Source organism: Schistocerca gregaria, chromosome 3, assembly GCF_023897955.1.
Source record: "Schistocerca gregaria isolate iqSchGreg1 chromosome 3, iqSchGreg1.2, whole genome shotgun sequence".
In the NCBI taxonomy this organism is placed as follows: domain Eukaryota; kingdom Metazoa; phylum Arthropoda; class Insecta; order Orthoptera; family Acrididae; genus Schistocerca; species Schistocerca gregaria.
Genome location: NC_064922.1, coordinates 547,148,196 through 547,172,016, shown reverse-complemented (window position 1 = coordinate 547,172,016; position 23,821 = coordinate 547,148,196). Strand labels below are relative to the sequence as shown.

The following is a 23,821-nucleotide window of genomic DNA, read 5'->3' as shown; positions in this document are numbered from 1 at the left end:
CTTTAAATAGTTCTACTGGTGTAATTGAACTTAGGTAACGTAGACGTATAGTTTTTACAGTAAATGTAAAATTTTACCGTGAGAAGTGCGAGCTCTGTCGTAGGTTTGTGAGTAGTGGGTTACGATGTAGGATTTGTTCAAAGTATTTTCATTGGGGTGAAGGGGGGGGGGGATGCAGTGGGGAAGCCAATGGTCATTCTAGCGAGATCCTCTCCTGGGAATGCTGAATCTGTTGTAGAAATAAGTTGATAGAGGAGCAGGAGCGTAAGATCTGTACCCTTCAGGTGTAGTTACAAAGAGTAAAGGAGAAACTAGATAGGTTGAGGAGGGTGAAGGATGGTGGGGAATGGGAACTGGCAGCTGGCAAGACGACAGCTGCGAGGAGGAGGTATTCAAACAGTTATACTTTGCGTTTTGCAATAGATTTGACCAACTTTCAGAGTGGAGAGGAGCCTCTCGTAGCTGTAGATGTAGGGAACATGCAGCACTCCTCAGCAATTAGGAGGTGTAGGTTAGTTGCAAAGTCAAACAGAAAGGTGAAGATTCTACATCTACATCTACATTTATACTCCGCAAGCCACCCAACGGTGTGTGGCGGAGGGCACTTTACGTGCCACTGTCATTACCTCCCTTTCCTGTTCCAGTCGCGTATGGTTCGCGGGAAGAACGTCTGAAAGCTTCCGTGCGCGCTCGAATCTCTCTAATTTTACATTCGTGATCTCCACGGGAGGTATAAGTAGGGGGAAGCAATATATTCGATACCTCATCCAGAAACGCACCCTCTCGAAACCTGGCGAGCAAGCTACATCGCGATACAGAGCGCCTCTCTTGCAGAGTCTGCCACTTGAGTTTGCTAAACATCTCCGTAACGCTATCACGGTCACTAAATAACCCTGTGACGAAACGCGCCGCTCTTCTTTGGATCTTCTCTATCTCCTCCGTCAACCCGATCTGCTACGGATCCCACACTGATGAGCAATACTCAAGTATAGGTCGAACGAGTGTTTGTAAGCCACCTCCTTTGTTGATGGACTACATTTTCCAAGGACTCTCCCAATGAATCTCAACCTGGTACCCGCCTTACCAACAATTAATTTTATATGATCATTCCACTTCAAATCGTTCCGCACGCATACTCCCAGATATTTTACAGAGGTAACTGCTACCAGTGTTTGTTCCGCTATCATATAATCATACAATAAAGGATCTTTCTTTCTATGTGTTCGCAATACATTACATTTGTCTGTGTTAAGGGTCAGTTGCCACTCCCTACACCAAGTGCCTATCCGCTGCAGATCTTCCTGCATTTCGCTACAATTTTCTAATGCTGCAACTTCTCTGTAAACTACAGCATCATCCGCGAAAAGCCGCATGGAACTTCCGACACTATCTACTAGGTCATTTATATACATTGCGAAAAGCAATGGTCCCATAACACTCCCCTGTGGAACGCAAGAGGTTACTTTAACGTCTGTAGACGTCTCTCCATTGATAACAACATGCTGTGTTCTGTTTGCTAAAAATTCTTCAATCCAGCCACACAACTGGTCTGATATTCCGTAGGCTCTTACTTTGTTTATCAGGCGACAGTGCAGAAGTGTATCGAACGTCTTCCGGAAGTCATGGAAAATAGCATCTACCTGTGAGCCTGTATCTAACAGTTTCTGTGTCTCATGAACAAATAAAGCGAGTTGGGTCTCACACGATCGCTGTTTCCGGAATCCATGTTGATTCCTACAGAGTAGATTCTGGGTTTCCAAAAACGACATGATACGCGAGCAAAAAACATGTTATAAAATTCTACAACAGATCGACGTCAGAGATGTAGGTCTATAGTTTTGCGCATCTGCTCGACAACCCTTCTTAAAGACTGGAACTACCTGTGCTCTTTTCCAATCATTTGGAATCTTCCGTTCCTCTAGAGACTTGCGGTACACGGCTGTTAGAAGGGGGCAAGTTCTTTCGCGTACTCTGTGTAGAATCGAATTGGTATTCCGCCAGGTCCAGTGGACTTTCCTCTGTTGAGTGATTTCAGTTGCTTTTCTATTCCTTGTACACTTATTTCGATATCAGCCATTTTTTCATTTGTGCGAGGATTTAGAGAAGGAACTGCAGTGCGGTCTTCCTCTGTGAAACAGCTTTTGGAAAAAGGTGTTTAGTATTTCATCTTTACGCGTGTCATCCTCTGTTTCAAAGCCATCATCATCCCGGAGTGTCTGGATATGCTGTTTCGAGCCACTTGCTGATTTAACGTAAGACCAGAACTTCCTAGGATTTTCTGTCAAGTCGGTACATAGAATTTTACTTTCGAATTCACTGAACGCTTCACGCATAGCCCTCCTTACGCTAACTTTGACATCGTTTAGGTTCTGTTTGTCTGAGAGGTTTTGGCTGCGTTTTAACTTGGAGTGAAGCTCTCTTTGCTTCCGCAGTAATTTCCTAACTTTGTTGTTGAACCACGGTGGGTTTTTCCCGTCCCTCACAGTTTTACTCGGCACGTACCTGTCTAAAACGCATTTTACAATTGCCTTAAACTTTTTCCATAAACATTCAACATTGTCAGTGTTGGAACAGAAATGTTCGTTTTGATCTGTTAGGTAGTCTGAAATCTGCCTTCTATTACTCTTGCTAAACAGATAAACCTTCCACCCTTTTTTTATATTCCTATTAACTTCCATATTCAGTGATGCTGCAACGGCCTTACGATCACTGATTCCCTGTTCTGCACTTACAGAGTCGAAAAGTTCGGGTCTGTTTATTATCAGTAGGTCCAAGATGTTATCTCCATGAGTCGGTTCTCTGTTTAATTGCTCGAGGCAATTTTCGGATAGTGCACTCAATATAATGTCACTCGATGCTCTGTCCCTACCGCCCGTCCTAAACATCTGAGTGTCCCAGTCTATATCTGGTAACTAGAAATTTCCACCTAAGACTGTAACTTGCTGAGAAAATTTATGTGAAATGTATTGCAAATTTTCTCTCAGTTGTTCTGGCACTAATGATGCTGAGTCAGGAGGTCGGTAAAAGTAGCCAACTATTAACCGAGCTCGGTTTTTGAATGTAACCTCCACCCATAATAATTCACTGGAATTATATCCACTTCTACTTCACTACAGGATAAACTACTACTAACAGCGACAAACACGCCACCACCGGTTGCATGTAGTCTATCCTTTCTAAACACCGTCTGTGCCTTTGTAAAAATTTCGGCAGAATTTATCTCTGTACCTATAACGATTTCAGCCTCGGTGCTTTCTATCAGCGCTTGAAGTTACGGTACTTTACCAATGCAGCTTCGACAGTTTACAATTACAATACCGATTGCTGCTTGGCTCCCGCATGTTCTGACATGGCCCCGTACCCTTTGACGCTGCTGCCCTTCCTGTACTTGCCCGAGGCCATCTACCCTAAAAAAAACGCCCAGTCCACGCCACACAACCCCTGCTACCCGTGTAGCCGCTTGCTGCGTGTAGTGGATTCTGTTGCTAGATAGTTCATACAGTAGAGGTGTGGGCCAGCAGTTGCAGGAAGTGTTGGGGAGTGAGTAACAGGTCACCAGCATTATGAAGCCTAGTGTAGGGTTGGCTCAGATGATAGATAGCACAGTGGAGCTATATAGGAATTTTACGAAGGAGGATCAGACAGTGATAGTGGGTGGAGCAGGGAACAGTCTTGATAGGAACGGGGAATATGATGTAGGTGGTGACCTGGCAAAGATAGCTACTCAAACTGGTGGCATTGATGTGCATTTCGTGCAACTGTTCCAGCGTCATGATCGGCCTCATCTTAATGCGGCTGTTAGACGCGTTAAAATTGGGCTGGGTAGGGCGCCGATGGTAGAGGGCATGGGTCACATTTCAGTGGTGCCAGTTGGGTCTGTCGGTAGATCGTGTTTCACTAGGCATGACCTGCACGTCAATAGGTATGGGAAGCGTATAGGTGACAGAGTAGTGGGTGCTGGTGGGATCACTCATGGAAAAATTCCTCTAGTAGTTGGTGTTAGAGCCGCACCTTTTTTAGATTTAAGTCAGCTGATAGGTGCACCTGCTTAAAGGAAGACCCTCTAACTAAGGGCTCACCTTCAGAGGACGTCATGTTTCCAAGTAGAGAAGGAATTAACATATTTAATCGGAATATTATAAGAGATAAAGTTAGTAAACTGCTTATAGATGTTGTCTCTGAAATTACTGGTATGTCGGAACACCACTTAAATAATTTGTCAATTCAGAGGCTTTCTTTACCAGGATACAGATTAGCTGGCTATTTTTCAAGGAGTTTCTTGCTGGGTGGGGGAGCGGCATGTGCGTAAAAAACAGTATTCCATTTGAGTCCATAGATGTATCACGGCACTGCAGTGAACAGATATTTGAATGTTATCCACGGGCAGTTGAATTGAGTGGAGCCAGACTTCTGATTGTTGTTGTTTATAGGTCCCCTAACTCTGGCTTCAGAGCATTTCTGCTCAAGCTAGAGAGGGTTCTTGATTAACATTGTAGGAAGTACCAGAAATTAGTTATATGTGGTGTCTTCAATACAAATTTTGTGCATGATAGTACAAAAAAAAGAAAGGATGTTGGTAGATCTCCTAAATTCATATGATCTGATGCAGACTGTGTTTTTTCCAATTAGGATGTAGCACAGCCATAGACTTTTTTTTATTGATTCTTCATTACTAGATCGGCATTCCGTTAGTAAAGGGGTAAATAGCCTTTCACACCATGATGCACAAATTTTAACACTAAAAGTATTTTTACTCAAACAAATGTCACATACAATTACAAACTAGGTAGGAAAGTTAATCCAACAGCAATAGAGAGTTTTTTAAACCTCGTCAAGGAACAAGAGTCTCAAGATGTTTATAGTGCCGATAATACAGATGATAAATATATTGCTTTCCTTAACACATTTTTCATGATCTTTGAGATTGCTTCCCATTAGAACGTACTAAATGGGGTAGTAGCAGTAATAGGAAGCCCGGGTGGATGGCAAATGGGATAAAGATATCAAGTAGAACAAAGCGGGAATTATATCAAAATGTTAGAGGTATTCACAATCAAGCTACAGTGGCCCATTACAAACAGTATTGTAAGGTGCTTAAAAATATGATTAGGAAGGCAGAGAGTATGTGGTATGCAAATGGAATAGCTAATTCACAGTTGTTGTTGTTGTGGTCTTCAGTCCTGAGACTGGTTTGATGCAGCTGTCCATGCTAATCTATCCTGTGCAAGCTCCTTCATCTCCCAGTACCTACTGCAACCCACATCCTTCTGAATCTGCTTAGTGTATTCATCTCTTGGTCTCCCTCTACGATTTTTACCCTCCACGCTGCCCTCCAATACTAAATTGGTGATCCCTAGATGCCTCAGGACATGTTCTACCAACCGATCCCTTCTTCTAGTCTAGTTATGCCACAAATTTCTCTTCTCTCCAATTCTATTCAGTACCTCTTCATTAGTTATGTGATCTACCCATCTAATCTTCAGCATTCTTCTGTAGCACCACATTTCGAAAGCTTCTATTCGCTTCTTGTCCAAACTAGTTATCGTCCATGTTTCACTTCCATACATGGCTATGCTCCACACAAGTACTTTCAGAAACGATTTCTTGACACTTGAATCTATGCTCGATGTTAACAAATTTCTCTTCTTCAGAAACGATTTCCTTGCCATTGCCAGTCTACATTTTATATCCTCTCTACTTCGACCATCTTCAGTTATTTTGCTCCCCAAATAGCAAAACTCCTTTACTACTTTAAGTGTCTCATTTCCTAATCTAATTCCCTCAACATCACCCGACTTAATTCGACTACATTCCATTATCCTCGTTTTGCTTTTGTTGATGTTCATCTTATATCCTCCTTTCAAGACACTGTCCATTCCGTTCAACTGCTCTTTCAAGTCCTTTGCTGTCTCTGACAGAATTACAATGTCATCGTCGAACGTCAAAGCTTTTATTTCTTCTCCATGGATTTTAATACCTACTCCGAATTTTTCTTTTGTTTCCTTTACTGCTTGTTCAATATACAGATTGAATAACATCGGGGAGAGGCTACAATCCTGTTTCACTCCCTTCGCAACCACTGTTTCCCTTTCATGTCCCTCGACTCTTATAACTGCCATCTGGTTTCTGCACAAATTGTATATAGCCTATCGCTCCCTGTATTTTACTCCTGCCATCTTCAGAATTTGAAAGAGAGTATTCTAGTCAACATTGTCAAAAGCTTTCTCTAAGTCTACAAATGAGAAACGTAGGTTTGTCTTTCCTTAATCTAACTTCTAAGATAAGCCGTAGGGTCAGTATTGCCTCAAGTGTTCCAACATTTCTACGGAATCCACACTGACGTTCTCCGAGGTTGGCTTCTACCAGTTTTTCCATTCGTCTGTAAAAAATTCGTGTTAGTATTTTGCAGCCGTGGCTTATTAAACTGATAGTTCGGTAATTTTCACATCTGTCAACACCTGCTTTCTTTGGGATTGGAATTATTATATTCTTCTAGAAGTCTGAGGGTATTTAGCCTGTCTCATACATCTTGCTCACCAGATGGTAGAGTTGTGTCAGGACTGGCTCTCCCAAGGCCGTCAGTAGTTCTAATGGAATGTTGTCTACTCCCGGGGCCTTGTTTCGACTCAGGTCTTTCAGTGCTCTGCCAAACTCTTCACGCACTATCGTATCTCCCATTTCATCTTCATCTACATCCTCTTTCATTTCCATAATATTGTCCTCAAGTACATCGCCCTTGTATAGAACCTCTATATACTCGTTCCACCTTTCTGCTTTCCCTTTTTTGCTTAGAACTGGGTTTCCATCTGAGCACGTGATATTCATACAAGTGGCTCTCTTTTCTCGAAAGGTCTCTTTAATTTTCCTGTAGGCTGTATCTATCTTACCCCTAGTGAGATAAGCCTCTACATCCTTACATTTGTCCTCTAGCCATGCCTGCTTAGCCATTTTGCACTTTCTGTTGATCCCATTTTTGAGACGTTTGTATTCCTTTTCACCTGCTTAATTTACTGCATTTTTAGATTTTCTCCTTTCATCAATTAAATTCAATATTTCTTCTGTTACCCAATGATTTCTACTAGCCCTTGTCTCTTTACCTACTTGATCCTCTGCTGCATTCACTACTTCATCCCTAAGAGCTACCCATTCGTCTTCTACTGTATTTCTTTCCCCCATTCCTGTCAATTGCTCCTTTATGCTCTTCCTGAAACTCTGTACAACCTCTGGTTTAGTCAGTTTATACAGGTCCCATCTCCTTAAATTCCCACCTTTTTGCAATTTCTTCAGTTTTACTCTACAGTTCATAACCAATAGATTGTGTTCAGAGTCCATATCTGCCCCTGTAAATGTCGTACAATTTAAAACCTGGTTCCTAAACCTCTGTCTTACCATTATATAATCTATGTGATACCTTTCAGTATCTCCAGGCTTCTTCCATGTATACAACCTTCTTTTATGATTCTTGAACCAAGTGTTAGCTATGATTAAGTTATGCTCTGTGCAAAATTCTAACAGGCGGCTTCCACTTTCATTTCTTAGCCCCAATCCATATTCACCTACTATGTTTCCTTCTCTCCCTTTTCCTACTGTCGAATTCCAGTCACCCATGACTATTAAATTTTCGTCACTACCCGAAGAATTTCTTTTATCTCATCATACGTTTCATCAATTTCTTCGTCATCTGCAGAGCTAGTTGGCATATAAACTTGTACTACTGTAGTAGGCTTGGCCACTGTAATACCTCCCCTATGCTGTTGGTAGTATCTTACCCGCACTCCTATTTTCTTATTAAACCTACTCATGCATTACCCCTATTTGATCTTATATTTATAACCCTGTATTCACCTGACCAGAAGTCTTGTTCCTCCTGCCAACGAACTTCACTAATTCCCACTATGTCTAACTTTAACCTATCCATTTCCCTTTTTAAATTTTCTAACCTACCTGCCCGATTAGGGGATCTGTTATTCCACGCTCCGATCCGTAGAATGCCAGTTTTCTTTCTCCTGATAACGACGTCCTCTTGAGTAGTCCCCTCCCGGAGATCCGAATGGGGGACTATTTTACCTCCGGAATATTTTATCCAAGAGGACGGCATCGTTATTTAACCATACAGTAAAGCTGTATGCCCTCGTGAAAAATAACGGCTGTAGTTTCCCCTTGCTTTCAACCGTTTGCAGTAGCACAACAGCAAGGCCGTTTTGGTTAATGTTACAAGGCCAGATCAGTCAATCATCCACACTGTTGCCCCTGCAACTACTGAAAAGGTTGCTGCCCCTCTTCAGGAACCACATGTTGGTCTGGCCTCTCAACAGATACCCCTCCGTTGTGGTTGCACCTACGGTACGGCTATCTGTATCGTTGAGACACGCAAGCCTCCCCACCAACGGCAAGGTCCGTGGTTCATGAGGGGGCTAATTCACAGGACAAAATTATAAACATATGGCCAATTGTGAAGGAAGTGCCAGGTCAGCAGCACAAGTTGGAAGATATAAAGTAAGTTCGTAGTAAAAATATTTCTGTTACTGATAAATCAGATATATGTACAGTATTTAACAAACATTTTCTTGGCATTGCTGATGAATTAAATAAAAATTTAGTTTCTACACGGTATCATATAATATTCTTGGCAAATGCCTTTCCTAGATCGATGTCTAAAATACTCCTCTGTGATACAGACAAGGGGAGGGGGGGGGGGGGAGAATGGGATTGAGTCAATAATTAAATCCCTGAAGACTAACGACTCTCTTGGTCATGACGAAGTGCCTAGCAGAATATTAAAGTACTGTTCGTGTTAACCCTGTATTTTACCATACTTATAATTTTTCATTTAGGGATGGTCAGTTTCATGAACGATTAAAGTACTAAGTAGTAAAGCGCTCTTTATAAAAAAGGCAGCTTATGGCGTAAGTTCATGGCTTGTAGAAAATAAACTAACGCTAAATCACAGTAAGACTCAGTTTTTACTTTTCCTAACACACAATTCAACAATAATGTAGATAATTTTAGACCTATTTCTATACCTTCAGTGTTTGCTAAAGTTTTTGAAAAGGCTGTGTATGTAAGAATAGTTTGTCTTTTTGTGCCATACAATTTGCTATCAAATGTACAGTTCGGGTTTAGAAATCGTTTAACAACTGAAAATGCTTCATTCTCTTTTCTCTGTGAAGTATTGGATGTGTTGAACAAAAGGTTTCGAACACTAGGAATATTTTTTTTGATTTAACTAAAGGGTTTGATTGTGTTGATCACAAAATATTGCTCCAGAAGTTAGACCATTATTGAATATGGGGAGTAGCTCACAATTGGTTCACCTAGTACTTTTAACAACTGCCAGTAATATGTCATTATTCACAGTGTTGAGAATGACTGTGATGATTTTTGATAGTGGCCTAATGATGTTGATGCATCACCAGAGACTTTCTTCGAAGAACCGAAGGTGGGAGACGAAATTCCCTTAATCAGAAAGATATTCACTTACTGACCTCCTATTACATCTTTAAATATATGTAACGCACAGTGCTGGTAACTACAGCAACATCAGGACATTTGTTCTCAACATCGTGGCATTTCAAGACTTACTTAAGGAGCACAAAGGGGTAGACAGATTAAATAGACTGGTCTAGATGTATTCACAAAAATATAGAAATAATAACTGAAGAAGTGCTGTGTGAAATGTGTAAGAAGCCTCTTCACTTTCTTCTATAAGAGCCATTTTGTCATTGTTTATGTGTTAAAGTCGTTATAATGCTTGCGAATATATTACTTTAGTTCTGATTATTACGATTTACGATTTCGTAAAATTCTCCACCCTCTCACCAAATAAAAAAAGAAAAAACACCTGCAGCCCCTCCTGCAGGTACTGTTTTTCAATTGTGGGAGCTGATGATATTACAGCTACTGCAACTTCCCTGAGACAGAATAAATTGCTAGGGGTAACAGTATTGACGACAAAACGTCACAACGGAGTAATCATGAGAAGCATTTACCTGCGCATGAGAAGTCGAAAGTGAAAGACTTTGAGAACCGATGTAACAATGTTTGCCCTTAGAACACCATAGCGAGACAACGAGAAGGATGTTTAGACACCGTACGAATATTTTAGAAGATATTTTCCAGAGAATCTCTACAAAACTAATGCTTTTCGTACAAATAACTACTGTGTTAGAAACATGGGCAATAGCATTTTCAACGATGATTTAGAAATTCATTGGCACACACTCCATCGGTTACTGACCAGATGCTAGCTAACTGATTTGAAAGCCTGTATATAGCATCTGACAAACCAGGCAACAATCACGATAGACTATGGAATGTTAGACGTACCATTGATTGCTTAAAGTCAAGATGCCATGATTTCCATCTTGAAAAGAATGTGCGTATTGATGAGCAAATTACTCCTTTCAGAGGATCTTTGAACGTAGAGTATTATGTAAATGGTAAGACACATTCTCGGCGGGGAAGGGGTGGAATGTTACATTCTGTGTGGTGAGAGTGGACTGATTTATGATTTCATTGTCTACCAAGGAAAGCAACATCTCTCAAATCTGAACTGACTGGAGCTTTTGCTGTAACTGGAGAGACTACAGTTCTGTATTATTACTGTGCGGAGGGTACAGATGGTATCTGATCTGACAATGTAGGACACTGGCCAAAAGCAGTGAACAATCAAGGAAGTGGGAGATACTAGAAGGAAAATGCCTTTAACTACTGTCCAATGAAACTGACTTTACCTCGGAAAGCGAAGAGTAAAGCTACTACCAAAATGTTTTGATAACATGCCCAAGAATAGGGATTAAATGCCTGAGACACGGCAAAGCTGTTTCCACGGAAGGATTTTCATTTATAAACGTGTAGCTTATTTCGGGCAAAATGTTACATATATACTTGTGCTACAAAAATAAATATCGTTCCTGATACGTGCTATCATCTGTAAGAGATCATCACACAGCCAAATTCAAATACTCAGTAAACTGACTCCTTCCACATTATTACGATGTGTCATGCAAGGCGATCAGTGAAACATGTAGCTAAATACCTAAAAATCTACCATATCATATCGCATCTGAGCAAATACTGCAGATTGCACGCTCACCTTCAGTTAACATGGCGTTTATAAATGTATGGAGCTTCCTGAATGTAAGCTTTCCATTTGCAGACCTGTTCCATTCTACACAACAGTTCGAGGTCATACAGGGAAAAATATGGAAACACCAAAATCACACATTTCGATTCCTAATACTGCGTAGGAAATCTGTTGACATTCAGATGCCGGCCGGAGTGGCCGTGCGGTTCTAGACGCTACAGTCTGGAACCGAGCGACCGCTACGGTCGCAGGTTCGAATCCTGCCTCGGGCATGGATGTGTGTGATATCCGTAGGTTAGTTAAGTTTAATTAGTTCTAAGTTCTGGGAGACTGATGACCTCAGAAGTTAAGTCGCATAGTGCTCCAAGGCATTTGACATTCAGAACAGCCCCCAGTCGTTTCAAAATGGGCAAACATAGGTCTCGTACGGTTTTCAAAGGAATCTTATGCTGTTCTTCCTGCAAAACAGTGGAAAGCTCAGGTAACGATGATGGGGATGGATAGCCATCACCCTCCTTCGCTGCAAAATACACTACATAGGCTCCGTATATTGACATTTGGCGACTGCGGTGGCAGGATAGAAGCGACAGTTCATCCTCGTGTACACAAAACCAGTCCTAGCGATGCAAATTGTGTCAACAGGGACACTGCAATCTTGGAATAAAGCGTCACCATTGGGGTACAAACGTTGTACCATCAGCCAAAATGGCCATATAGCCCTTAACGGTAAAGTGACCTTGCAGAGTAACCATTGGGCACTTCGAATAACATGATAGGGCTGCTTAAATCATCCCCATGTTTCACTCCTGCGACGTAAACTTGGATGGAAGGTGAAACAAGACTCACCCGCCCAAATGAATTTTTTTCATTGTTCCATAGTCCAGGTTCTATGGCTTCGGCACAACGTTTTCCTGTTACGAGCATTTGCACCAGTGACGAGTAATTTTACAATTCCAGCTCGCTCTGCATTTCCGTGCTTATGCAGCTACCTTCGTATTGTTTTGGCGCTGACAGCAGGGGTCGCGAGTGCGACATTCAGTTCTGCAGTGATTTGCAGCTGTCGTGTCCTCTTATTTTCGTCACAATCCTCTCCATCCAAGCATACGCAGATGACATAGTGCTCATTGGAAACAGTGAAATAGAGATTAGACAATTATTTGTGGAGCTTGCAACAGAAGCATCAAGAGTTGGCCTGAAAGTAAATGACGAAAAAACGAAATACACGACCGTTCAAAGATGTAGAGATCAATGTGATAACCAATCACATCTAATATTTGCTGAAGACAAATTCGAGCGTGTTGAACAGTTCAAATTTCTGGGATCAATGATAGATGAACAAAGTCAGAGACAGATAGAAATGAAAGTGAGACTGCAAAATACTAACTGAGCCCATTATGCAATACAAAATCTCTAATGCTCACTAGGAAAACTAAAATAAAGTTACATAATACATTAATCAGGCCAGTTCTAATCTATGGGCAAAAACATGAAGCCTATCGAAACCAGAACACCACCATTTACTAGTGTTTGAGATTAAAGTTCATAGAAAAATCTTTGGTCCATATTATGACAACGAATCACAATGCTGGAAGAGAAGACAACGTAGAAGTCCACGAACTATCACAACAACCAACGATAGTAAACATAATAAATGCATCTGATGAGAACGAAAGAAGACCAAATTGTGTTAAGAATATTCAGTCAGAAGCCACCTGACAAAAGACCAAGGGGGAGACCCAGGAGTACTTAGCACAGTAAAATTGATTGTATTTCCGAAAGATTGGGAATAAATAACTGGCAAGCGGCAGCAGAAGACAGGAGCATCTGGAGGAATCATGTGAGATACGCACAGGAGCTTAGAGTCCCTTAGAACCCTACCACTACTACCACTACTACTACTACCTAAAGTTCATAGCTTCTCGGAACTTCAGAGGAGAAACTCGCATATGCTACTCCAACGATAAGCAGCTTTTCCTGTATCTTTGGTGAGATGCACTGTCAGAATATTTCACTTGCGATTTAGAAGAGCAAATTTCGTGTGAACACAGTATAAAATGCCAAGCCTTACATATTGAAAAAGTTGGAGTACTTACTAGGAATTCCTGGTGCGTCACATCCTGGTTGCTGGAATCCACCGTTCGTATAAAAGTCCACATCGCCACTTGCATCAATCTTTCCTTTAGAGCCTGCATTCGTGTGGATAACGTCAACAAAGACAGCGTCTGTGGAATCCAGCTTATTGGATTTCCAAGGAGTTGCAAATAATGGCATTGCTGGGTCAAGACCTGTTACGGTAACGCATTTATGTATTAATAGAGTCCTTAAAAGTTTCAGTGGAATGTCCGTAGAAAGGTCTTTACCTGTAAGACGAGGGAGTTTTCCTGATTTCAAGTATTGTCCAACTTGCCCGGCCACTTGTGCTCCTAAACTGAAGCCAATGACGTGTACATCTGACAGCGGTACTACACCGTCATCGATGAGTTTATCAAGTAACTGGGCTGTACACTTCCCAACCAACGGCGTATTGTAAGCAGCTTGTATGTAGCATGGCTCTTGTGCGAGAGGGCCGTAATCAACTGATATTACGTTGTATTCCCCATTCTGCAGGTATGCTGCAATCCCCGTGTTAAAATACTGAATGAGAAACTTTCGAAAATAATACGAGTGACAGTAGAAATGTGACATACGAACGATATCTTGGATGCTTCCACCGTGAGACTGTTACTAACGTACTTACCCGGACGTATTTCTGTATTTGGAGAAAAGTCACGATGGCCAGTGTATCCATGTATGAGAACCTTGAGAGGCTTTCCTTTCACAAATCCAGCAGACTTAAATGAGGATGGATCATTTACATCAAGTAAGTGAGGCGAATCTTGTGTTTCTCTGGAAAAAAAGGTATTTCAATGATAATTCTAGATAAGTTTAATGTGATCAGTGGATGTACAAGAAGGAATGCGATTTACCTCGTGTACAAGAAAAATTTTATATTCTCGTTGGGACATTCCATGGGCGGACTCAAACAGTTTTCAAATAATCTACCAAACAGCCCTGACGGTAACCACCACTGTGCCTCCGTAACTGGAACATATTTATTACAATACACTTGTAATACGTTAAAATTGCGCGAATGTGATTCTATAAGTAAGATATTGCCATGAAGAAATATTTCTTCTAGTACGAATAAAATTTCTGAGAATACTTACATTTGCTTTTGCTTGAGTACATGAACTAATTTTAAATACATCAAGTACATTAGTATACATGGAAAATCCTGGAGATACTAGAAGGTATCACATAGATTATATAATGGTAAGACAGAGATTTAGGAACCAGGTGTTAAATTGTAAGACACTTCCAGAGGCGGATGTGGACTCTCAACACAATCTATTGGTTATGAACTGTAGAGTAAAACTGGAGAAATTGCAAAAACGTGGGAATTTAAGGAGATGGGACCTGGATAAACTGACTAAACCAGAGATTGTACAGAGTTTCAGGGAGAGCGTAAGGGAACAACTGGCAGGAATGGGGAAAAGAAATACGGTAGAAGAAGAATGGGTAGCTTTGAGGGATGAAGTAGTGAAGGCAGCAGTGGATCAAGTAGGTAAAAAGACGAGGGCTAGTAGAAATCCTTGGGTAACAGAAGAAATATTGAATTTAATTGATGAAAGGAAAAATTATAAAATCGCAGTAAATGAAGCAGGCAAAAAGGAATACAAACGTCTCAAAAATGAGATCGACAGGAAGTGCAAAATGGCTAAGCAGGGATGGCTAGAGGACAAATGTAAGGATGTAGAGGCTTATCTCACTAGGGGTAAGATAGATACTGCCTAAAGGAAAATTAAACAGACCTTTGGAGAAAAGAGAACCACTTGTATGGATATCAAGAGTGTTGATGGAAACCCAGTTCTAAGCAAATAAGGGAAAGCAGAAACGTGGAAGGAGTATATAGAGGGTCTGTACAAGGGCGATGTACTTGAGGACAATATTATACTGCGTGAAGAATTTAACAGAGCACTGAAAGACCTGAGTCGAAACAAGTTCCCAGGAGTGGACAACATTCCATTAGAACTACTGACAGCCTTGGGAGAGCCAGTTCTGACAAAACTCTACCATCTGGTGAGCAAGATGTATGAGACAGGCGAAATACCCTCAGACTTCAAGAAAAATATAATAATTATAATCCCAAAGAAAGCAGGTGATTGACAGATGTGAAAATTACTTTACTATCTGTTTAATAAGTCACGGCTCAAAATACTAACGCGAATTCTTTACAGACGAATGGAAAAACTAGTAGAAGCCGACCTTGGGGAAGTTCAGTTTGGATTCCGTAGAAATATTGGAACATGTGAGGCAATACTGACCCTACGGCTTATCTTAGAAGCTAGATTAAGGAAAGACAAACCTACGATTCTAGTATTTGTAGACTTAGAGAAAGCTTTGGACAATGTTGACTGGAACACCTTCTTTCAAATTCTGAAGGTGGCAGGGATAAAATACAGGGAGCGAAAGGCTATTTACAATTTGTATAGAAACCAAATGGCAGTTATAAGTGTCGAGTGGCATGAAAGGGAAGCAGTCGTTGGTAAGGGAGTGAGACACGGTTGTATTCTCTACCCGATTTTATTCAATCTGTATATTGAGCAAGCAGTAAAGGAAACAAAAGAAAAATTCGGAGTACGTATTAAAATCCATGGAGAAGAAATAAAAGCTTTGACGTTCGCCGATGACATTGTAATTCTATCAGAGACAGCAAAGGACTTGGAAGAGCAGTTGAACGGAATGGATAGTGTCTTGAAGGGAGGATATAAGATGAACATCAACAAAAGCAAAACGAGGATAATGGAATGTAGTCGAATTAAGTCGGGTGATGTTTAGGGTATTAGATTAGGAATTGGGACACTTTAAGTAGTAAAGTAGTTTTGCTATTTGGGGAACAAAATAACTGATGAGTTTCGAAGTAGAAAGGATACAAAATGTAGACTGTCAATGGCAAGGAAAGCGTTTCTGAAGTAGAGAAATTTGTTAACATCGAGTATAGATGTAAGTGTCAGGAAGTCGTTTCTGAAAGTATTTGTATGGAGTGTAGCCATGGACGATAAATAGTTTAGACAAGAATAGAAGCTTTCGAAATGTGGTGCTACAGAAGAATGCTGAAGATTAGGTGGGTAGGTCACATAACTATTAAGGAGGTGTTGAATAGGATTGGGGAGAAGAGAAGTTTGTGGCACAACTTGACTAGAAGAAGGATTCCGTTGGTAGGAAATGTTCTGAGACATCAAGGGATCACCAATTTAGTATTATATGGCAGCGTGGAGGGTAAAATCGCAGAGGGAGACCAAGAGATGATACACCAAGCAAATTCAGAAGGATGTAGGTTGCAGTAGGTACTGGGAGATGAAGCAGCTTGCACAGGACAGAGTAGCATGGAGAGCTGCATCAAACCAGTCTCAGGACTGAAGACCACAACAACAACTACATATTAGTTTAAATTGTGCTATGCGAGTAAGTGTACTTACTTGCGACAAAGGCCAGTACAAAAGCGAAAGAGCAGAAGGTCCACATTGTGCCCCCACACAGCCCGCTGTGAGTGATGAACTGGTTTGTGAACCGTTCCCAATCTGCGCCGAACGTATTAGCTACTGTTGACGCACTTATCAAATACAGATAAGCGCAAATGTATGTATCTTTTCTGCATGCCTAATTAAGGGGTATGCCTACTTGCATACATAGCGGAACCGAAGAAACCATGAGTTAGTATTTTGTCAGTTGTTGCCTGTTATCATTTCGCAAATCCTGTGTCCCAGCAGTTAGCTTCGAGATACTGTACACTTAAGTAAAGGAACAACATAAGTTACATTTTGTCTCGCCTACTACTAATTAGATAATTGTAGTGTTAGAGCTCGTAAATTGTTTTGTTCTATTATAAGATTTGAAACCTATTATTTTCTGTCCGTCTCGCAATATAAACAGAGTGCAGGAATTATGTTCCTATGAGTAACTAGGAGAGAGCATAGAGCACAAGAAGTGGGAGAAGATAAACCGGCAGCTCACGTTAAGAGCCGCATCTGTACTCTGCAAACCACTGTGACCTGCATGGTAGACGGTTCATACCATTGCACTACTTGTTAGTACTGCTTCCCGTTCCATTCACGTATGGAGCGCGGAAATAACGACCATTTTAACGAGTCTGTCCGCGCTGTAAATGGTTTCAACTGTTGTGGCGATCCCTACGGAGTGCTTCAGGAGTTGTAGTACAGGAGGTTTATAATTAAACTTTCGCCACTGGAGCGAATGCAGACGAAAACCTATTTACTGTATGGATACCCAACTTTATAGAAATGATTTTCAGACAGTGGGCTGCAGGATTAGCGTTTTTAGTAATGTTCGTGTCCCGACTTGCCATTATACGCCGGTACTGGCACGGCGACATAAGATTGAAACACGAGCATCAGTGTGCATTACAGTTAAAGACAGTCAGCGTGAGTATGCACAAGGTGAGCAGGACTTCACTCGTAAAGTTGTTTTATCAAAACAATAGTAATAGTTCTGGAGCATTTCGCGAGTATCGACGCGTTAAAGGAATACAGAGAGGTACTATTTCCACATCGCGGTTGAAGAATATGATTCGGAAGTTCTAAGTAACTGGCGATTTGGGAATGGCTCCCGGAAGAGGCCGACGGCCAATGGCGCCACAAAATTGTTGAAGAAATTAGTGTTTCCATGGTTGAGAGTGCTGGACCCATTGAGGGATGTCCAAGCAGTGTACGAGTTGTGTCACGAAAGCTGAACATTCCATGGTCTACTGTTCGAGAAGTGCCGCGAACAGTTTCGAAATGGTACTTCTAGTGTGGTTCCAAGCTGTCGTGGATGCAGATAGTTGTCACATTCCGGAACTTCTGTAACCTGGAAAGTATACACGGTACGCGGTTAATAAATATTATCCTCTCATGGAAATTAAAATACATCTCTTTCAATGGTGTATTCGTTAGTCTCTTCCGCATGTCCTCACAAATGCCTGCATAAAGTTTCATTGGCCCACGATCTCTCGTTTTTCATGGGGGACCTCTCAGGTAGTGAATGTTTGCTTATAACCACCCTTGATATCCTAGATTCTATATTTGAAACTTGTTCTTGAAACTTCGTAAAGTAGGCTTTGAATAGGTAGTTTGCGTCTATCTTCAGTGTCTTGCGGCATATCCATGACACTCGCCCATGAGTAGAAGTAAAATGAGACTATTCGTGCTGTCCTTCTTTGTACCCCTGTTAGTTCTGGTATTCGAGGTCTGGTTGAACGAGTATTTCACGAATAATCTCCTTTTTAGGCTAATCCGATTTTGCTATTGCCCTTTCCTATTGAACCGAATCCTGCCACCTTGCTTTAGCTACGACTGAGCCTATGTGATTTTTCTACTTCATATCCCTACAAACTGTTGTTCCTAGGTATTCATATGTGCTGACTGATTTATTGTAGTCATAGCTCAGTAAGTTTTTTCGATTTGTGAAGTGTACAATCTTGCATTTCTGATCGTTTAAAGCATGTTGTCAATGCTTGCACATTTGAAATACCAATGTGTGTACTGAAACAATGCATGGGGATTATACAAGGCCCCTTAACGAATGTAATAAATGAATCTTTCACATCAGGGACATTTTCAGAGCAGTTAAAACAGGCAAGTGTTGTATCTTTTATTGTTGTTGTTGCGGTCTTCAGTCCTGAGACTGGTTTGATGCAGCTCTCCATGCTACTCTATCCTGTGCAAGCTTCTTCATCTCCCAGTACCTACTGCAACCTACATCCTTCTGAATCTGCTTAGAGTATTCATCTCTTGGTCTCCCTCTACGATTTTTACCCTCCACGCTGCCCTCCAATGCTAAATTTGTGATCCCTTGATGCCTCAGCACATGTCCTACCAACCGGTCCCTTCTTCTTGTCAATTTGTGCCATAAACTCCTCTTTTCCCAGTTCTATTCAAAACCTCCTCATTACTTATGTGATCTACCCATCTAATCTTCAGCATTTTTCTGTAGCACCACATTTCAAAAGCTTCTATTCTCTTCTTGTCTAAACTATTTATCGTCGATGTTTCACTTCCATACATTGCCACACTCCAAACAATGACTTTCAGAAACGACTTCCTGACATTTAAATCTATAGTCGATGTTAACAATTTTCTCTTCTTCAGAAACGTTTTCCTTGCCATTGCCAATCTACATTTTATATCCTCTCTACTTCAACCATCATCAGTAATTTTGCTCCCCAAATAGCAAAACTCCTGTACTACTTTAAGTGTCTCATTTCCTACTCTAATTCCCTCAGCATTACCCGACTTAATTCGACTACATTCCATTATCCTCGTTTTGCTTTTGTTGATGTTCATCTTATATCCTCCCTTCAAGACACTACCCATTCCGTTCAACTGCTCTTCCAAGTCCTTTGCTGTCTCTGACAGAATTACAATGTCATCGGCGAACTCCAAAGTTTTTATTTCTTCTCCCTGGATTTTAATACCTACTGTCTCACTCCCTTCGCAACCACTGCTTCCCTTTCGTGACCCTCAACACTTATAACTGCCATCTGGTTTCTGTACAAATTGTAAATAGCCTTTCGCTCCCTGCATTTTACCCCTGCCACCTTCAGAATTTGAAAGCATCTACAAATGCTAGAAACGTAGGTTTGCCTTTTCTTAATCTATTTTCTAAAATAAGTCGTAGGGTCAGTATTGCCTCACGTGTTCCAACATTTCTACTGAATCCAAACTGATCTTCCCCAAGGTCAGCTTCTACTAGTGTTTCCATTCGTCTGTAAGAATTCGTGTTACTATTTTTCGGTCGTGGCTTATTAAACTGATAGTTCGGTAATTTTCACATCTGTCAACACCTGCTTTCTTTGGGATTGGAATTATTATATTCTTCTTGAAATCTGAGGGCATTTCACCTGTCTCATACATCTTGCTCACCGGAGGGTAGAGTTTTGTCAGGACTGGATTCTCAAGGACGTCAGTAGTTCTAATGGAATGTTGTCTACTCCCAGGGCCTTGTTTCGACTCAGGTCTTTCAGTGCTCTGTCAAACTCTTCACGCAGTATCATATCTCCCACTTCATCTTCATCTACATCCTCTTCCATTTCCATAACATTGTCCTCAAGTACATCGCCCTTGTATAGACCCTCTATATACTCCTTCCACGTTTCTGCTTTCCCTGCTTTGCTTAGAACTGGGTTTCCATCGGAGCTCTTGTTATTCATACAAGTGGTTCTCTGTTCTCCAAAGGTCTCTTTAATTTTCCTGTAGGCATTATCTATCTTACCCCTAGTGAGATAAGCCTCTACATCCTTACATTTGTCCTCTAGCCATGCCTGCTTAGCCATTTTGCACTTTCTGTTAATCTCATTTTTGAGACATTTGTATTCCTTTTCGCCTGCTTCATTTACTGCATTTTTAGATTTTCTCCTTTCATCAATTAAATTCAATATTTCTTCTATTACCCAAAGATTTCTACTAACTCTCGTCTTTTTACCTGCTGCCTTCACTACTTCATCCCTCGAAGCTACCCATTCTTCTTCTACTGTATTTCTTTCCCTCATTCCTGCCATTTGTTCCCTTACGCTCTTCCTGAAATTCTGTGCAACCGCTGGTTCAGTCAGTTTATCCAGGTCCCATCTCCTTAAATTCCCTCCTTTTTGCTGTTTCTTCAGTTTTAGTCTACAGTTCATAACCAATAGATTGTGGTCAGAGTCCACATCTGCCCCTAGAAATGTCTTACAATTTAAAACCTGGTTCCTAAATCTCTGTCTTACCATTATATAATCTATCTGACACCTTCTAATATCTCCAGGATTCTTCCATGTATGCAGCCTTCTTTTATGATTCTTGAACCAAGTGTTAACTATGATTAAGTTATGCTCTGTGCAAAATTCTACCAGGCGGCTTCCTCTTTCATTTCTTACCCCCAATCCATATTCACCTACTATGTTTCCTTCTCTCCATTTTCCTACTGTCGAATTCCAGTCACCCATGACTATTAAATCTTCGTCTCCCTTCACTACCCGAATAATTTCTTTTATCTCATCATACGTTTCATCAATTTCTTCGTCATCTGCAGAGCTAGTTGGCATACAAACTTGTACTACTGTAGTAGGCATGGGCTTCGTGTCTATCTTGGCCACTATAATACGTTCACTATGCTGTTGGTTGTAGCTTATCCCCACTCCTATTTTCTTATTCATTATTAAACTTACTCATGCACTACCCCTATTTGATTTTGTATTTATAACCCTGTATTCACCTGACCAGAAGTCTTGTTCCTCCTGCCAACGAACTTCACTAATTCCCACTATGTCTAACTTTAACCTATCCATTTCCCTTTTTAAATTTTCTAACCTACCTGCCCGATTAGGGGATCTGTTATTCCACGCTCCGATCCGTAGAATGCCAGTTTTCTTTCTCCTGATAACGACGTCCTCTTGAGTAGTCCCCTCCCGGAGATCCGAATGGGGGACTATTTTACCTCCGGAATATTTTATCCAAGAGGACGGCATCGTTATTTAACCATACAGTAAAGCTGTATGCCCTCGGGAAAAATAACGGCTGTAGTTTCCCCTTGCTTTCAACCGTTCGCAATACCACAACAGTAAGGCCGTTTTGGTTAATGTTACAAGGCCAGATCAGTCAATCATCCAGACTGTTGCCCCTGCAACTACTGAAAAGGCTGCTGCCCCTCTTCAGGAACCACGCGTTTGTCTGGCCTCTCAACAGATACCCCTCCATTGTGGTTGCACCTACGGTACGGCTATCTGTATCGTTGAGACACGCAAGCCTCCCCACCAACGGCAAGATCCACGGTTTCTTAAAAAAGGTAATGCAGAAGACATATAAAATTACCAGTCCATTTGCCTGCTGTCAACATTCTCAAAAATAATATAAGCAATTATGAAAGACAGGTTAATGAATTACCTGAATAAATACAACCTCTTAAGCGAATCACAGTTTGGTTTGTGAAGTGGCAATAATACGGAGTCAGCCGTAGTAGGATTCACAAAAGTTGTACTTGATGCTCTTGATAGAGATGAATGTGTCACAGGCATATTTTTGGATCTTTCTAAGGCGTTTGATAAGTCGACCATTAGATTCTATTGAATAAATTAGAAGCATTAGGAATAAGAAGGGTAGCTAATGACTGGTTTTGATCATACCTAACAGATAGGGCCAACGAGTAGAGGTAACACATACCTCAAATAGATCTAAATACATAGTAAAAGACTTATCAGAACCAAAATACATTAATGTAGGGGTTCCACAAGGTAGCACATTAGGACCAATACTGTTCCTGATATACATCAATGACTTTCCCAGTGGTTTTACTCATGGTGAAAAAAATCCTCTTGGCTGACGACAGCAATAGTATAGTCACTGAGAAAACAAGAGAATTCTTTGCCGAGAAAGCAAATGAACCGAAATTTATGATTGGTCAATAAGTAATAAAGTGACATTTAACATAAAGGAAACTAATGCCATGAATTTCAGTTTGAAGAGGAAAAATGACAATATTAAATTAAATGTAGATGGCACCTCTATAGACTGTGTAACAAATGCAACATTTCTAGAAATGAATATTGATTCTCAGTTGAAGTGGAATGAACACACAAAGGTACTTGCAAACAGAATGTCATCAGCATGCTATGCCCTTAGAATCCTATCATCAGTGTGTAACATACAGTGTCTTTTAGTTACATATTATTCATATGTTCACTCAATTCTTAGCTATGGCATTCTTTTTTTGAGGACAAATGCATAAAATATGAACACAATTTCCAAACTCCAGAAAAGAGCGATAAGGATAATAACCGAAAATACTAGTCGAGTTCATTGTAAAGATCTGTTCAGAACACCGGGGATTTTAATTGTTCTATGTGATTACAGTTACCAGTCAGTTGTACACATCAAAAATAACATTGGTAATTACTGCACAAACAACTCTGTCCATGACCATGAAACAAGAGATAGACTCAACTTAAGTTTACCAAGAAAAAATAAACATAAAACTGTTTCTACCAAGGAATAAAACGGTACAATAAATTATCAAACGAGATTAAAGAAACTGCAAAAATACACTTATTTAAAAAAGCAGCTAAAAAGTACCTCTTATGTAATACATTTTATACACTGAAGGATTACTTAGCTGAAACCGGGTAATGGTTTGATAAAAAAAATTTATAAAAATAAATAATAATAATGATTATAAAATATCCAAAATTCCTGATAACAGCTTCACTTAATGTTTTTTCATTGTTTTTTTCCTTCCTAGAAATACATACCCCCAAGCTATGCATAGCACAATACTAACACCTCTTACTCTTTCTGCGCTCAACATCTCACTCATTATGGAGGGATGCTGACTCAGTTTTTCAGGATAGCAACTGGGAAGTTGCAGTACAGAAATTGGCTCAGATATCACCATTGTTTGTGTGTAGTGAGTGAAGTTTTATGAAACAATGTGTGTACAGTGTGTGTAGTGACTGATAGTGAGATTTGAGTGAACAATGTGGCATTACAATTTAATGCGTTATTTGTAAAACGAGTTTTGTATACCAAGAGTAAATCTAATGATAGTCTCTAACTACAAGTCTGTAAATTTATGTGTATACGAATTAGTTTATTTTAAATTGATCTAAATTTGTAAATAATTTGACATGTCCTATATCCCTGTAAAAGAGATCTACTACTACTACTAATC

The 23,821-nt window shown here is 40.5% G+C and overlaps 1 protein-coding gene across 1 annotated transcript in view; it reads right to left on the bottom strand.

Annotated features, from left to right (window-relative positions):
* LOC126354487 (inactive pancreatic lipase-related protein 1-like) overlaps positions 1–16,689 on the bottom strand; it is a 115,147-nt gene extending 98,458 nt beyond the window's left edge. Inside the window, exons 1-5 of the mRNA XM_050004206.1 lie at positions 16,606–16,689; positions 14,053–14,167; positions 13,824–13,972; positions 13,447–13,698; positions 13,180–13,371 (exon numbers count right to left, since the gene is read on the bottom strand). Coding sequence (XP_049860163.1) covers positions 13,180–13,371; positions 13,447–13,698; positions 13,824–13,972; positions 14,053–14,167; positions 16,606–16,651 — 754 coding nt within the window. The 5' untranslated portion in view covers positions 16,652–16,689. The remainder of the gene's footprint in view (positions 1–13,179; positions 13,372–13,446; positions 13,699–13,823; positions 13,973–14,052; positions 14,168–16,605) is intronic.
* Positions 16,690–23,821: the final 7,132 nt, after the last annotated feature.